Source organism: Stenella coeruleoalba (assembly GCF_951394435.1).
Source record: "Stenella coeruleoalba genome assembly, chromosome: 1".
Taxonomy (NCBI): Eukaryota; Metazoa; Chordata; class Mammalia; order Artiodactyla; family Delphinidae; genus Stenella; species Stenella coeruleoalba.
Window position 1 is genome coordinate 9,525,638 of NC_137169.1, and position 17,096 is coordinate 9,542,733.

Below are 17,096 nucleotides of genomic sequence, written 5' to 3' on the forward strand. Positions count from 1 at the left end.
CCCACAACTCTGTCAGCATTTAGATGGCAGCTTTGATTATAAATGTTTTTGTCTATTCTTGCACATTGTACAAACTCTTCTCTCATTTGATGCGGTTTCAGTAAATCACCTGGCCTTCTTTGCCCAACCCAGTGACCCTCAGGTCCTTGTTAAGAAAAATCAACAAAATTCAGCCTCAAGTAGTACAGGATGACTGCTTTCTTTTTCTGCTTTCATCCATTGCTTAAAAAAAAAATGTATTAAACTTTAAAAATTGTGGTAAAATACACATACCATATGCGAAAGATAGCATGAAGACCCAGAGATTATTTTGTGGGCCTCAGGCACATAACATAAAATTTACTATCTTCACCATTTTTAACTTCACTAGTGTTAAGTACATTTATGTTGTGCAAACAATCTCCTAAACTCTTTTCCTCTTGCAAAATGGAAACTCTGTACCCATTAAACAACTGCTCCTCTTTTTCCCTTTCTTAACCCCTGGCAACCGCTGTTTTCCTTTTCGTATGAATTTGGCTACTCTAGGTATCTCAGGTAAGTGAAATCATACAATATTTGTCTTTTTATGAGTGGCTTATTTCACTTAGCATAATGTTCTCAAGGTTCGTCCATGTTGAACTTCCTTTTTTTTTTTTTTGGTGATAGTTTATTACATTTTATTTCACTCTAGTGCAGTGAGATTATATATATTCAAGTATAGTTGATTTACAATGTTGTGTTAATTTCTGCTGTACAGCATGGTGATTCAGTTACACGTATATATACATTCTCTTTCATATTCTTTTCCATTATGGTTTATCACAGGATATTGAATATAGTTCCCTGTGCTATATAGTAGGACCATTTTTACATTCACCATTTACATTTCACCATTTTACATTCCTGCCAGTAGCACACAAGGGTTCCAATTTCTCCATATCCTCACCAACACTTGTTATTTTTTGCCCTTCTGATAGTAATGGGTGTGAGGTGGTATCTCATGGTTTTGATTCTCATTTCCCTAATGATTAGTGATGTTGAACTTCTTTTCATGTGCTCGTTGGACGTTTGTACATCTTTTTGGGAGACATGTCGATTCAACTCCTTTGTCCATTTTCGAATTATTTTTGTTGTTGTTGAGTTGTAGGAGTCCTTTATATATTCTGAATACTAACCCCTTATGAGATACATAATTTGCATATATTTTCTCCCGTTCCATACGTTGCCTTTTCACTCTGTTGATTGTGTTCTGTGATTTACAGTTTTTAATTTCGATGTAGTCCTACTTACCTATTTTAACTTTTGTTGCCTGTGCTTTTGGTGTCGTATCCAAGAAATCATTGCCAGATCCAGTGTTATGAAGCTTTCCCCGCTGTGTTTTCTTCTGAGAATTTTATAGTTTTAGCTCTTACATGTAGGTCTTTGATCCGTTTTGAGTTAATGTTTCTATTTAGTGTAAGGTGAGGGTCCAACTTCATTCTTTTGTTTGTGGATATCCAGTTTTCCCAACACCATTTGTTGCAAAGACTTTCCTTTCCCCATGGTATGGTGTTGACACCCTTGTCAAAACTTGGTTGACCCTATATGTGAGGGTTTATTTCTGGGCTCTCTATTCATTCATATTCTATCTTTATGCCAATATCACACATTTTTTTAAATTACAGTAGTTTTGTAATAAGTTTTGAAGTTAGGAAGTGTGAGATTTCCATCTTTGTTCTATTTCAAGACTATTTTAGCTATTTGGAGTCCCTTGAGATTCCATCTGAATTTTACTATTTCTGGGGGAAAAAAAAACACTTGGAATTTTGATGGGGGTTGTATTAGATCTGTAGATCCACTTTGGGTAGCATTGACATCTTGACAATACGAAGTCTTCTAATCCATGAACATGGGACGACTTTCTATTTATTTCTGTCCTCTTTAATTTTTTTCATCAAATGCTTTTTGAAGCTAAAGACACTGAAATCAGTGCTATTTCAACACATTTAGAAGCAATATTTAATCATTTATACCTTATGGTTAGTTCTTTATGGAGAACACTATTGCAAGGGAACAGAAAAATGGCTAATTTAATAATAGATGATCCAAAATAGTATTTATATTTGACTAAAAAAATGCATTATCTGAGGTTTTTCTTTGTTTCTGTTTTTGTTGATGATGTGCCTTTCTTAATTATCCTTTGCCCTGGCCCCCCCTTATTAGAGTTAATTGCTTCTGGCATAGTGGTTTTCCAGCTATGTTCCTAGGGGCCATTGGGGTTTAAGGAGGTGACTTTACAGGTCAAGGGAGCAAAGTGGGCAGGACTCCAATGCCCTCATCCCTACTTCAACCAGAACTCCTATCTGGTAGTATCATATGTTCCCCACAACAGCGGTCCCCAACCTTTTTGGCACCAGGGACCAGTTTCGTCAAAGACAGTTTTTCCACGGACAGTGGGGTGGGGGATGGTTCAGGTGGTAATGCAAGTGATGGGGAGCGGCAGATGAAGCCTTGCTCGCTTGCCCACCGCTCACCTCCTGCCGTGTGGCCCCATCCACCGAGGACCAGGGGTTGGGGACCCCTGCCCCACAAGATTTCGTGGTGGGGGCGGGCAGGGGAAGGTGAGGAATTCTGCAGCTGAAACCACCATTGGTTTATATACTGCCTTGGTGGAGGCAGCCCAGATCAGTTGTGTGGTGTGAAGCCAATTCAGAATTAAACAAAAAGTTATTCATCGTTACTTCAAAAAAGAAGAAAAGGAAGTAAAAGGTGTGGAGGGTGGGCAGAAGGATGGCTTGTGTACCTTTGTTAATCTTTTTGAAATAGTTTCAGTGTGTGGCCCTAAACTACTGAGCAGGGACCTGAGCCAGCTGTTTCCTTCCTTTACTTTCCCCACATTTTCATTTTGAAACAGTTTAAACCCACAGAAAACTTATAAGAGTAGTACAAAGGCACCCCTCTTTTACCTAGATTTCCTACATTTCAACATTTGGTCTGTTCTTGTTCTCTCTCCACACTTGCACACATACATTTTTTTTTCCCAAACCATTTGAAAGTAATGTGAAGTCATCATGATACTTCATAAAAACTTTATTACCTATCATTACACACTGAAGAAATTTAATATTGATTATGTTTTTAAATAAATAGTTCTCTAAAATGTCCTTCATAGCAACCTTCCTCCCCAGATCTAGGACCCAGTGAAGGATCATGCATTTTATTTGGCTGGTATATCTCATCTCCTTTAATCTAGAATAGTCATAGTCTCACTTTTTTGTCTTTATTGACGTTGACATTTTTGGAGTCCAAGCCGGTGCCTGGTAGAATGTTTTATTTTCTGGATTTTTCTGATGGTTTTTTATATATAAATTTGGGCCAAAAAAGAAAAATTTGGGCCATCCATTTTTGGTAAGAGTACTACTTCTGCGGTGGTACGTGTTTCCCACTGCATCACATCCGGAGGCCTGTGACGTCTGTTGGTCCTGTTATTAATGTTGCTAAATTCGATCATCATTTGGTTTAGCTGGTGTCCACCAGGTCTCTGTATTGTGAAGTTACCTTTTCTTCTTTGTAAACAGGACTAGTCCATTGGGGGGATAATTTGAGACTGTGTGTCTGTTCTGTTTCCCCAAAACCTTTCACTCAATGGCTTGATGGTTCTTACCTGAATCAGTTATTACATTGGTGGTTGCAAAATGGTGATTTTCTGGTTCTCTCATTTCTTCTACATTTATTAACTGATATTCTTCCCTAAGGAAGAGCTTTCTTTCCATTCTCTCCAGTGGTTTATCTGTATTTAAGTACACACACACACACACACACAACACCCACGTAAATTATGATCACATACTGGTACCTCCATTCCACAGGATTCTTCCTCACCTTCCCTCATCCTACAGTGCAAACCCTGTTTATCAATAACATCAATATATTAGTTTGAACCATGTGAAATTCCTCTTTTCTAGGTCAAAAGTAGTCTAATATTAACAATTTTATGTAGTTCAACCAATATTTACTCATTTGCTGCACTGACGCTAGACCCAAAACAAACCCTAAGTAAAATTTGTAGATCTCATACAGTTACAGCGTGCTGTTCAAAGTTGCTTGAATGAATTCTTTTTTACTGTGTGATTATACTGTCAATTTCTACTTTTTTTAATGTGATCAGAGAGCGCACAGTGGTGATCATGAGAAGTATGAGGAGAATGTGAACTGGAGCTTGTTCCCTCCATTTTATGCAGCCTCTTTTGTTTCCTTTTGCTGCAGAGACACTCTGGGAAAATGCTTCTTCCTGCGTGTGGAAATTACTCTTCGAGGAGCTACCTATAGGATCTCCTTTAGTGATACAGATCAGTTACCCCCTCCTTTCCGAATTGACAACTTTTCTAAGGTACCAAGGGGAGTTGAGAGCCAGTTTGGCTGTTTCATATGCGGGAAAGTGGAATATATACTGCCCTTAAGATAATGATGAATGAAGTACATTTTAAACTTGGGTTCAAAAGAAGCCATACAGGATCTTAGAAATCTTACCATTGGGAGGTGGTTTCTGCTGGTTATTTTGATTGCTGGGCAGCCTTGTCCAGAAGGGACTTCTCAGTACCCAGAACTTATTTTGACTAGATAGTTTGGTTGGCATGGTGCCCTCTGTAGACATTTCCATATAAACAGAGAGAGAGGAATCAGAATCAGATTGACAAATGCCCGGTAGAATGGGCGGGCATTCTTCCTGTTGCTGAGTTACAGTGAGCTCTTTTATGAATCTTCCAAGTAAAGCCAAGATGGAAATCATTAGATTCTATTTTAAATTATGCCTTACATCTTAAAATATGTGACTTTCCATAGCTGAATTCCAAAATTTTTGTTCAAAGTGTATCCCAGGGGGTTGAGGGTAGACTAGATGCCATTGAAAGGACAGAGAAGCTTCCTCTAGGTATCTGGCGTGGCAGAGCTTCTCAAAACCCTTTACCCAACAGGCTGTGGCCCATGTCTAATTGGTGGGCTTTTTGCAATTTTGAAGATGATTAGAGAGGCATTTGAAGAGGCCACATGATGAGCCTCACTTGTGGTTATATGCTGCGTAGGTTCATTTGGGAAGGATCTGGGACTTAAACCTAGGAGGCACTGATAACTTTCCAATGCCACCGCTCTGACTGAAAGTCCTCTTTATCCTCTCCGCCCTTACTGTAGGTTCCGGTTGTCTTCACTCAGCATGGCGTTGCTGAACCCAGGCTCCGAACTGAAGTGAAGCCCATGACTTCCTTGGATTATGCCTGGGACGAACCCACCCTGCCACCTTTTATCACTCTGACTGTTAAAGGGGCAGGTTCCTCTGAGATCAACTGCAACATGAATGATTTCCAGGATAACCGACAGCTTTATTATGAAAATTTCATTTACATTGCTGCTACATATACGTTCTCTGGGTAATTCTGAGTTAAATTACTGTTCGTAAAGCAGAAAACTCTAATTATTAACCGGTTTTAAATTTTAAGCAGTTCTCAGGAGGCTAAGGGATGAACAAAGATTCCTTCCATTCTTTACCAAATCCTAGGCTCAGGCTCTATCTTGAGAGGTCTTTAGTCTAAACCCTTGTCTTCTTGCTAGAGTAAAATTTATCCAAAAAGGCAAGACTCTTCTCTTTTTAATAATCTATCCCCAATAATCCATTCTAGTATCTAACAGCTCCCCTAAGGCATTGTTATTATAATGTCTTAAATTTCTCTTGCTTTAAACTTTTGTTTTACCTCTTTCCTCTTTCCTTTACCTCTTTCCATTTTTTGTTTTACCTCTTTCCTCATTTGAAACTGACTAATCTTCATCCATAATTATTCAAGTCACCATTCTGACTCTCCTCTTCCATTGAGAATTCTGATTAAGCAGACACTTAAAGGTCTTTTTAATAGTCACCTAAAGGCAAGCAGAGGAGTTTAACTTGACAGTAATTCCAGTTGCCTTAGAATTATAATCTTCACTGTTGTCTGACTAGTTAGTTGTATTTAGAAAGAAAAGACAGGTGAGGAATAGTGAGCTTATTCTAATTCTGTTAGATTGGTACAGAGATAGGTACGTAGAGATTCAAAATGTTAGGCTTTCAAAAGTAGTCATTCCACCAACACATAAATATAGTTTGTTTCTGTGCTGGTTACAGGGCCAATTTTAAAGTTGAAGAAACTGGGAAGATAGCCTCATCTTTAGCATTCCAAATATAAGTCACCTGGTGAACGGGGCATTTAAAGTCATATTTCTTTGCAAAATGTTCTGAGTAATTTTGCTCATGAAATATTTTTGTATGTGCCTGAGGCCCACAAAATCATCTCTGAGTCTGTGCAGTGTCTCTCTCAGCTACCTAGACTCCAGATTTCACTAATAATGAATTGAATAGGCATCTTTGCTTAGAGTAGCCCTTCTTTTCCTTGTTTATTACAGTTCTCTTTTGATAATGATGGTGCTGAGATGCTTATCTTGTTTTAATTAAGTCAATCATGTGTGTTTCTTTCTTTTTAAAGATTATGGCACTCAATAGTATGACATGCTTAAGGTTTTAGTGCCTGAAAAGCCAGTCCTTAATCTGGTTGCTATTCATGTTTTTCTCTTTACTTTCTTATGTTAAATTCCAGTAGTTACTAAGCTGTTTAACTGAAGAATCCTAATGGAGAATTACGAGTTTAATGGGTTGAACAGATATGGATAGAGAAAAAGAGAAGTTCCTGGGAATCTTAGTGTGCTAAGGCGTTGACCCCTATAAGTGCAGTAGATCCTATTTCTTCGCATTTTTGGTGAGAACTGACGATGAGGAAGGAGACTAGTTTTGTTTTGTTTTGTTTTATTTTAAATTGAGGTGAAGTTCATGTACCATAAAATTAACCATTTTAAAGTGATCAGTTCAATGGCATTTAGTATATTCGTGATATTGTACAGCCACCACCTCTATCTAGTTCCAAAATGTTTTCATCACCCCAAACCCATTAAGTAGTGACTCCCCCATTAAACCTCTTCTCTCAGCCCCTGGAAACCACCAATCTGCTTTCTGTCTCTCAGGATTTACCTATTTCAGATATTTCACATAAATTATCATAAAACATGTGACCTTTTGTGTCTGGCTTCTTTCACTTAGCATAATGTTTTCAAGGTTCATCCACACTGTAGCATGTATCACTGTTTCATTCCTGTTATGGCTGAGTAATATTCCATTGTGTGTCTGTACCACATTTTGTCCGTTCTTCCTTTGATGGACATTTGTGTTGTCTCTACCTTTTGGCTGTTGTGAACAGTGCTGTCAGCATGCCCATACATGTACTTGTTTAAGTACTTGTTTTTAATTCTTTTGCATATATACCTAGGAGTGGAATTGCTGGGTTCTACGGTAATTCTATGTTTACCTTTTTTTTTTTTTGCGGTACGCGGGCCTCTCACTGTTGTGGCCTCTCCCGTTGCGGAGCACAGGCTCCAGACGCGCAGGCTCAGCGGCCATGGTTCATGGGCCCAGCCGCTCCTCGGCATATGGGATCTTCCCGGACTGGGGCACGAACCCGTGTCCGCTGCATCGGCAGGTGGACTCTCAACCACTGTGCCACCAGGGAAGCCCCTATGTTTACCTTTTTGAGGAACTGCTATGCTGTTTTCCACAGGAGCTGAATCATTTTATGTCCCACCAGTAATGTGTAAGGGTTCTGGTTTCTCTACATTCTCAGCAGTGCTTGTTGTTTTCCACTTAAAAAAATTTTTTTTTTAATGTTTTTTTAAAATTTATTTTATTTATTTTTGGCTGTGTTGGGTATTCGTTGCTATGCGCGGGCGTTCTCTAGTTGTGGTGAGCGGGGGCTACTCTTTGTTGCGGTGCTCGGGCTTCTCATTGCAGTGGCTTCTCTTGCTGCGGAGCACGGGCTCTAGACACATGGGCTTCAGTAGTTGTGGCACATGGGCTCAGTAGTTGTGGCTCACAGGTTTAGCAGTTGTGACGCACAGGCTCAGTTGCTCTGCGGCATGTGGGATCTTCCTGGACCAGGGCTCGAACCCGTGTCCCCTGCATTGGCAGGCGGGTTCTTAACCACTGCGCCACCAGGGAAGCCCTGTTTTCCACCTTTTTTTGATTGTAGTAATTCTACTGAATAGGTAATGTTATCTCATTGCGGTTTTGATTTGCATTTCCATAATAATTAATGATATTGAAGATCTTATCACGTGCTTATTCCCATTTGTGTATCTATTTTGTTTGTTTGTTTGTTTGTTTTTTGACCATGTCGCACAGCTTGCGGGATCTTAGTTCCCCAACCAGGTATTGAACCCGGGCCGCCCTGTCCATGGCGTTGAAAGCGGTGGCTCCTAACCACTGGACTGCCAAGGAATTCCCTATTTGTATATCTTTGGGGAAATGTCTATTCAAATCCTTGGCCCATTTTTAGATTAGATTTTTTTGCCTTTTTGAATTTTAAAGCTCCTTATATAATATGGATACAAATCCCATATCAGATATATGATTTGCAAATATCTTCTCCCATCTGTGGATTGTCTTTTTACTTTCTTGGTAATGTCTTTCGGAAGGACAAAAGTTATTTAATGTTGTTGAAGTCAAATTTTTTTTGGTCACTTGTGCTTTTGATATCATGAAAACTGGTTTTTAACTCGGAATTTTTCAGTCCATTTTTTGATGATAGAGATTAGTGGAAACAGGAGGATGATCTAAATAAAATCTCATTGAAATACCCTAAAGTGTAGTTAGGCTGCAACATTCCATAAAGCTTAGTATTCTTAAGCCATAGAGAAACACAACAAGGTGGAATTGGAGGAAGGTGATTATGAACCCTTTGTTTTCTTTTCATCCTTAAGGGACTTCTGATTTCTTGCTAAGACATGGGGATGCAATAATTCTGATCATCTTCCTGGCAAACAGTAGAACTAATTCTTAGACCCTTGGAATGTCTGGATTAGTTTTTGTTTTTTGTCTCTAAAGATACATAGTCATCCTTTTATGTCTGAATTTTAAGCCACTGAAATTATCAGGAGAGGGGAAATGTCAGAGTATGTCTTCTGACAAATGAATCTTTGAACTGTGCAGGAAAACAGCACAACCTTGATCTTTCTGCAACTTGAGTCAGGCTTTTTCTTCTATGATTAAAGAAGAATTATCTTCTTTATGGTGGAGGTTTAGCCGTTTGCTTATGAGTACATGAATACGCATGTGAGTCCACATGTATACGTGTGTGTGTGTATTATGATTGTTACTGTTTTTTCAATTCTAGTTTACAGGAGGGGACAGGACGGCCTGTGGCTTCCAACAGAGCCATTACCTGTGCAGAGCTTGTCTTGGATGTCTCACCGAAGACACAGAGAGTCATTTTAAAGAAGAAGGTAAGAGAGTTTAGAACTTGGAGTTTAGAAGAAAAGATTTTTAGCCCTGGAAGGGACAGGGGCCACCTGGTCCACCCCCTCGTTTTGCAGATGAGCAAGCAGAGACCTAGGCCCGTGCTCAGATGGAACTTGGGCGTCCTGACTGCTCCAGTTGTTCTCCCCACTGTCCCATGACGCCTGCTCTAGGAATTCCAAGCCCTTCTCATCTTTGATACCTTTTCGAAGAATTTAATTCTTGAATTTATTTTTTTTCAAATTTGTGATTTGTCGTTTTCATTACTCTTTCTATTGTAACACTCCCCTAATCTACTTTTCCCTAAACTCAGTGGAAAAATTATCACACTGACAGTTTTTTCCCTTTTTATGCCAACATTCTTTTCAAGTTAGTTTATGAAATGATTATGCTAATAGACCTAGATATTGAGAGAAAGAGTAAAGTTTGACCAGAAATATTGTGACTGACAGAAAGACTGGTAATAAATAGTTCAGACTTCAAAATGAATGTTTGAGAACACAGAGGTGCAGAAATCACTCTAAGAGGAGGAAGATCAGCAGGTATAATTTTTTGAAACCATTTACCTGAGGGGTGTGTTCTGGAAAACTTTGCATAATATAAATCATATAATCCAAAAACAACCCTGACAGAGGTTGTGTGTTTCCAACCTAAGTGGCCCTAATGCTGACAGAGGATGCCCTTTAATCATCTAAAGTGCTATCATGTGTGGCAGTAATGTAGGTGGTTTATGACTCATTTGGCTTTGAGGTTGTACAACTCTTACGCATTTTTAATGGGGGATAGATTCAAATTATTTCAGATTTTGCACATCAAATGAAACTTTAATACATGTGTTTCTAATTCAGCTTTATATTTTTAACAGCTTTATTGAGATATAATTCATGTACCACACAAATCACCCATTTAAAATATACAATTCAGTGGGTTTTAATATATCCACAGTAGGTACTACTTTAACCACACTCAATTTTAGAACATTTTCATCACCTCAAGAAAGAACCCTGTATCCTTTAGCTATCACCCCCGCATTCTCCTTACTTCCCAGCCCTAAGCAGTCGTTAATCTACTCTCTGTCACTGTAGACGCCCCTGTTCTGGACTTCGGTCAATATATGAGTGGTCTTTAATGAAGGACTTCTTTCAGTTATCCTAATATTTTCAAGGTTCTTCATCCATCTGTCAATCAACCAGTACTTCTACATGTGTTTTTATATCATACCAGTTGAAAGTCACATAATTCAAATTTGCTTAAAATGTTATCACATTCTTTTATATAAGACTGTGTTTATGTGTTAGATACATTTTAGAAATAAGATTTGGGAATGGTGATGAGTAAAGAGACCATGAGATGTAGTAATTGAAAGTAAACAATTTTCTAGACTTTATTGAACATTTTGAAAAAGGAAATTTTAAAAGACAATAATCTAAAAATAAAAGAGTCTAACAGAAATCAAGGAATTGGGAAAAAAATAGAAGAGCCCTTGGAAATGATGCAGATGACCTTCAAAGAAATGTTCAAGTTAATGAGGATGTTAGAGTGAATGGAAACCAACTCAAGAGAAAGATGATTTATCAGTGGAGTATGATCACCAGGTGTGATCAGCAAAACACTAATAATAAATATACATACATGGGATTTCCAAGGGCTGGTGTCTGCTAAGTGGACAGAAACAGACTTTTTTAAATTAAGTAGCAAAAAATACTTTACATAAAATTTTATAATTTACACATTTTCACAGTTGTCATTTCACTTGATGAGGATGAAAACCGGTAAATGGGAGGGAAGGTGATGAGTGAGTTACGTTGACATCTAAAACTGGGCAATGTTCTTTGAATTGGCACTAGGAAATGGACCTATGTGCTTGAATTAGAAACCAAGAGTAGAAGGTTGACCTCTTAGGTTTTTGTTTGTTTGTTTTTTGGGATTTTTTTTTTTACTTTCTGTTTTGAAAGAATCTCAAATTTACAGAAAAGTTGGTAGAAATTCTATAAAGTGGATTTGTCCTGTTGCTGGTGACGTTAACGTTAGCACTTGCTTAAGGTGGTGTCTGCCAGCCTTCTCCACTGTGAAGGAAGTTTTTCTTTTCCCTTGTATTTAGTAAATATTTTGTGGAGAGGTGCTTTGAGACTCTGTAAATATCCTGTTCCTCATCAAGTTTTCTGTATGTATGTATACATGCATGCATGTGTAAATTAGCTTGGACTTCCAGAACAAAATAATATAGACTAAACAATGAGAATTTATTTCTCGCAGTTCTGGAAGCTAGGAGGTCCAAGATCAGGGTGCCGGGCAAGTCGGTTCCCGGAGGGGGCCCTTCTTCTAGTTTGTGGACTGCAGCCTTCTTACCGTGTCCTCAGATGGCAGAGGAAGAGTGGGGTCAGAGGTGAGGGGAGAGGAGAAAGCAAGCCCTTTGGTGTCTTAAGGACACTGATCCCATCAGGAGACCCCCACCCTCATGACCTCATCTAAGCCTAATTATTACCCAGAGGCCCCATTTTCATCCCAACTGCGGGGTAGGTCTTCACCATAAGCATCTTGCAGGAGCACAGTTCAGTCTGTAGCTTTATGTATGTCCCCATGGCTCCCTGTTTTATTCAGTGTGTTATCTGTTACTGTCAGGGTTTATTTTTATCCTCGGTTCTCATGTTTGGCCGGTAGGAGTGCCTTTAACCTCCTGTGTCCTTTTGACATATGCCCCTCATGCCTTGAGCACTTCCATACTTTCTGACACAGCAAGTTATTTTGGGCTCATTTTGTACTTTCCCTGCAGCATTCCCGGAATTTGCCACTTCTTTGAGGAGCCCTGATTTCTTTTTTCAGAGAATGGAATTTAGAAACTTAAGATATGTACACTAGGTGCCCTTGTTGCTGTTGTGGTGTCGCTGTTCCCAGACTCTCTCAAGGGACAGACCTAGCGATTTTATGTATACATGACGTATATATGCACACACATGGCACATATTGTATCTGCGTATATGCATATGTGCATATGCATACATATATCTTACATGTGTATTTATATATTCAACAGATTTCTCTATCTCTGTGTATTAAGAACCAGCAGTTCACACTAATAGTTCTAATTCCAGTCCAACATCACAAAGCTCATTGTAATTTTTTCCCTTTTCATATTTGTAACTCCCTTGTCCAGCACTAAGAATGTATTTATTAATTTGATCAGTTCCCGTGAATGTAACCCATGTTCTCTCATCACAGTTGTGCCCCCCGCCCCGAGTGTGGACACACCGTGTTACCTGGCGTGGGCCCTGATCTCCACATGCTGGGCAGCTCCCCGTCCAACCCCACCCCCTGCAGGAATTCCCTCCTCACCTGTCTCTGTCTCTGACAACCCACACTAGGCTCGCCTCCCCAGCCCCTCGATATGGGTCAGCACCCACCTTGGGTTTCAACATCCCACTCTGGGCCGGGCCACCACAATATACCCACCTACCCTCACACAGCCCCCATGGCCTTCTCCCTCCCTCAGTGTCACCTCAAGGTTTTAGGACTAAATTGTGAGGAAAGGGGGCAGGGGAAGGGAACTGGAAGGAGAATGGTGGATCTTGGGTTTTTAAATGGAGGTTTGGGTAGTTTCCAGTGATGATGAGCCTGCACATACGGGCAGGCAATAGAGGAATCCATGTATGAAAACTTGATTTCACCTGGGCATCTGTGCTTTGATTCCCGATCTGGAACACCTCCAGGAAAATTGAGGTGCTTTTCTGTGTGGTTTTGGTGCTAGGGATAGATGTATTCTCTTACTGTGAACAGAGAAGTAAGCATGTGGGGATTGCGGGTGGAGAAGTGCAGCTCAGTTTCATCTCTTTTCACAGGTACGAGAGGCATTAGCACACAGTAGAAAGAGCATCATCACACTGCTATATTTAAAATAGGTAATAAATAAATAAATAAAATAGATAACCAACAAGGACCTGCTGTATAGCACAGGGAAGTCTGCTCAATTCTCTGTACACCTGAAACTGACACAACATTGTTAATCAGCTATACTCCAACATAAAATAAAAATTAAAAAAAAAAGAAAGAGCATCATATCTTCTAGATTTGAGTTCTGGCTTTGCCACTTAAAGATGATGATATCTGGTGTTTCACATTCCTACCGGAGCCTCATTTTCCCATTGATCTCCCAGGTTAGTGAGGGGGATCAACTAGGATGCTGTACATAATGTGCTGTGTAAAGGGATGTGATCATGGTAACATAGCAAACATTTAGCGAGGCATTAACCCTGTGCCAAGTATGTGCTGAAAGTGCCTTGTATTTATTACACTTATCACAGGGACCCTCAGAGGCAGCTTAATTTCCCCCTTTGACAGGATCAGGAAACAGGAGCTCTGAGAAATTTAGTAGCTTATCCAAGGTCACTTAGCTAGTAAATGAGGCAGCTGGATTTCAGATCCTGGCATTCGACTCCAGCATTCATATTACTTTGTTAGCTTTTAATGCAGCTTTGACAGCTTTGTTGCAAAAGCTGTCTTTCCAACGCGGGGCAGCATGTGGATGCGTTTATGGTACCTAGAATGTGATCCTGACGGGTCTAGTTGGAGTATACGTTCCCATAGAAAGAGTATTCTCAATGGTTAGGTGTTCCTGAAATGGAATTATAGGGATTGTGTTAGAAAGGTAGTATGGCAAAGTGGATAAGCACGTCGTCCCTGGACTCACACTTTGGGGATTCAGACCTTCACTCTACCACCTACTAGTTAATGTGACCGTGGTGAAGTTTCTTTATCTCACTGGGACTTAACTTCTTCATTTGTAAGTAAGAACAGTAATAGTATATACCTCATTGATTTGTTTTGAGGATTAAATGAATTACTATGTGTAACTCACACTGATCAGTGGCTGACACATAGTAAATATTCAGGAGGTGTTATTACTATTATTATTATTACTTCTTACATATGATGGATTATACAGACTTTCATGGATAGACCTGGAAGTTCAAGTACTGCTTATAAAATACTCCTAAGAGAAAATATATTTAGAATTAATAGCAATAAATCTAGTATAACTTTTGAATACAATCCACTTAATAGTAAACCCAGTAAATTGGAAATTGGAAACCATCAATGTAGTATGCTTACCTTATGAACGTGGGATGGGGGAGAGCTCTGGTAAATTCTGGTTGTCTGCCCGTTATGAGGATAACCAAAGACCAAATACTGAGAATATCATATATACTTTATATAATTGGATCACTCTTTTAGGTAAGGGCACTGGAGGGCTGCCATCTGGAATAGCAGTTAACATAGCAGTGTAGCTAGTGGAGGAGATTAGATTGAACCTCGACTAACTGGTTTGCTCAGAAAGTATTAAGTGTATGAAAAAAATAAATTCAAAAAATTTATATTGTCATTTTTGGTTGTTTGGTTCAAGAGTTTAGCATATTTTATCCGAAGTGCAGCTAGAGATTGACAGCAGTGCAAGTTTGAATTAAGCACTGACATAATCGGAAAGTGTCTTTTAGTACAGTCCCTACTTGAGAACTCATTCAGCCCTGTGTGAAGCTCTTGAAGCCCTTGTATGAAGCCGTGGCTGCGCATGATGGCTCTTGCTGTCTCTGCCCAACAGGAACCAGGGAAGCGTTCTCAGCTGTGGAGGATGACTGGCACAGGCATGCTGGCCCACGAGGGCTCTTCCGTGCCTCACAACCCCAGCAAGCCCTTGGCCGCCCGCTCCACCGAGGGCTCTGCCATCTTAGATATTGCTGGTCTTGCTGCGGTCACTGACAACAGGTAACTTTCATGGCAACTTTTGGTTCAAGTTCACTGCTTTCAAATTCAGACTCAGAAGGAATCTACACCAAAAGGCAGAGAGTCTATAAATGAAGTAAGAATTTGTATTTTTCTTCAATGACAGAAACCTGTTGTATTTCCAAACATGAGTATTGGGTTTCTGTTTTATGTTTTAAAGTCATTATGGAAATGTCCATGGAGATGTTAAAAAAAAAAAAAATCAAACTATAAGGATATGTTATGAAACATGAATGTCTTTTCATCCAAACGTCTACCTACCCCTGCTCCCGAGAAGTGAACAGTTTGTTTTTTTAAATCTAAGAATTTTGTTAAATCCCTTGAAAACAGAAACAAATTATTAAGAGAATAATCAAATTGTTTTTATGACAAAGTGAGAGAGAGGCAGGGACATATATACACTACCAAACGTAAGGTAGATAGCTAGTGGGAAGCAGCCGCATAGCACAGGGAGATCAGCTCGGTGCTTTGTGACCACCTAGAGGGGTGGGATAGGGAGGGTGGGAGGGAGGGAGACGCAAGAGGGAAGAGATATGGGAACGTATGTATATGTATAACTGATTCACTTTGTTATAAAGCAGAAACTAACACACCATTGTAAAGAAATTATACTCCAGTAAAGATGTAAAAAAAAAAAATGTTAATTTTCTTTATGAGCAAAGGACTAAAATCAACAGCAAGAAATTATTGGATCACTGCCTAGCTCATTTTCTATTGCTATTTGTCTGCTGCCTCTACTATCTTAATTACTTTTATTTGGTGCTTGTCAGAACCATCACTGTGAGAATTCATTTGGGACCTTAACTTTTAGATCACTGTGGGCAAGTTTCATCTCTTTTTAAAGACTGTGCATAAGGAGATGGCATGGAGGAGTGAGTGGATACACAGGGCTCTTCACAAACATGAGAACCTGCAGAAACCATTTATGACTGTCAACCCTTGTTCATCTAAGAAAATAGACTTTCTTTTATCCTCTAATCTTCCAAATGTGAATTACCCCTCTTTCCCTAAACTTTCTTTCTTTGGAGCTACAAAATAGAGTTGAAGCTCCCATCTCTTCTCCCTGCCAGTATTTCATCAGTGCTGATAAAGCTGTAGAGAAAAAACCTCCTTGAGTCTTCCACCATCTACAGACTTAGAAAACTGCTTGTGTAGCAGTGGAGCATAACCCACAGCTGGGAAAGAGCAGGACCTAGACACCAGGATCTGGAGTGGAAGGCAAAAGACCAGGGCTATTATTGTACTGGGGGCTGGGGATGGAGAGTCGGATTTATAAGTGATTTTTTTTTTTCAGTTTGTTTAAAAAAATGTTCCATTATCTTTACAACAAGAATACATGTTTTTAAAGCCAGAAAAAAAAAATGTGTTTTTATGACTGACTACTTGGATTCAAATCAGCTCTTCAACTTTGAATAAGTTATTTTATTAGCCTTGCCTCAGTTTCTCCATGAAATCAGTGTGTTTTCAGTTAATACCTTGTTTACTTCCAAAATGACTTTAGATGACTTACAAGTTAAAACCCATTACAAAATAAAAGTATTTGGAAATAAAACAGAAAAGGATTTTTGAAAATATTTTAAAAAACCTTTCTTGTACTACATGACAGCTTGTCATTGTGAGAAAGCAAGAACGCCTGTTATACGTATTAAATTGTGAATCCTTAAAGTATTCATATTTGTGTCCTCATTGCTTTCCATTTTGTTTTATTCCTCCTTCCTCATTGAGAGATACCTAGCTGCCATAGGATTCAAGCTAACTGCCTGTTAGATTTTAAGGGCAGAGGATATTGGAAGGAAGAAGAGTAAAACCTCGATCCTGATACTCTCTACAGGCCTGAAATATTTGACTCACAGGACTTATTGCATTTTCCTTTCTTCTAGATACGAGCCGCTGATGCTAAGAAAGCCTGATCGTAGGCGAAGCACAACCCAGACGTGGAGTTTCCGAGAAGGGAAACTGACCTGTGGGTTACATGGGTTGGTTGTCCAGGTTAGTAGTTTTT

At 39.3% G+C, this 17,096-nt stretch overlaps 1 protein-coding gene across 7 annotated transcripts in view; it reads left to right on the top strand.

Moving 5' to 3' along the window:
* VPS13D (vacuolar protein sorting 13 homolog D) overlaps positions 1-17,096 on the top strand; it is a 244,855-nt gene that overhangs the window by 113,318 nt on the left and 114,441 nt on the right. For all 7 annotated transcript variants that reach the window (XM_079912392.1, XM_079912393.1, XM_079912394.1 and 4 more), the window contains 5 exons: positions 4,225-4,348; positions 5,146-5,381; positions 9,198-9,306; positions 14,913-15,076; positions 16,975-17,083. In XM_079912392.1, coding sequence (XP_079768518.1) covers positions 4,225-4,348; positions 5,146-5,381; positions 9,198-9,306; positions 14,913-15,076; positions 16,975-17,083 — 742 coding nt within the window. The remainder of the gene's footprint in view (positions 1-4,224; positions 4,349-5,145; positions 5,382-9,197; positions 9,307-14,912; positions 15,077-16,974; positions 17,084-17,096) is intronic.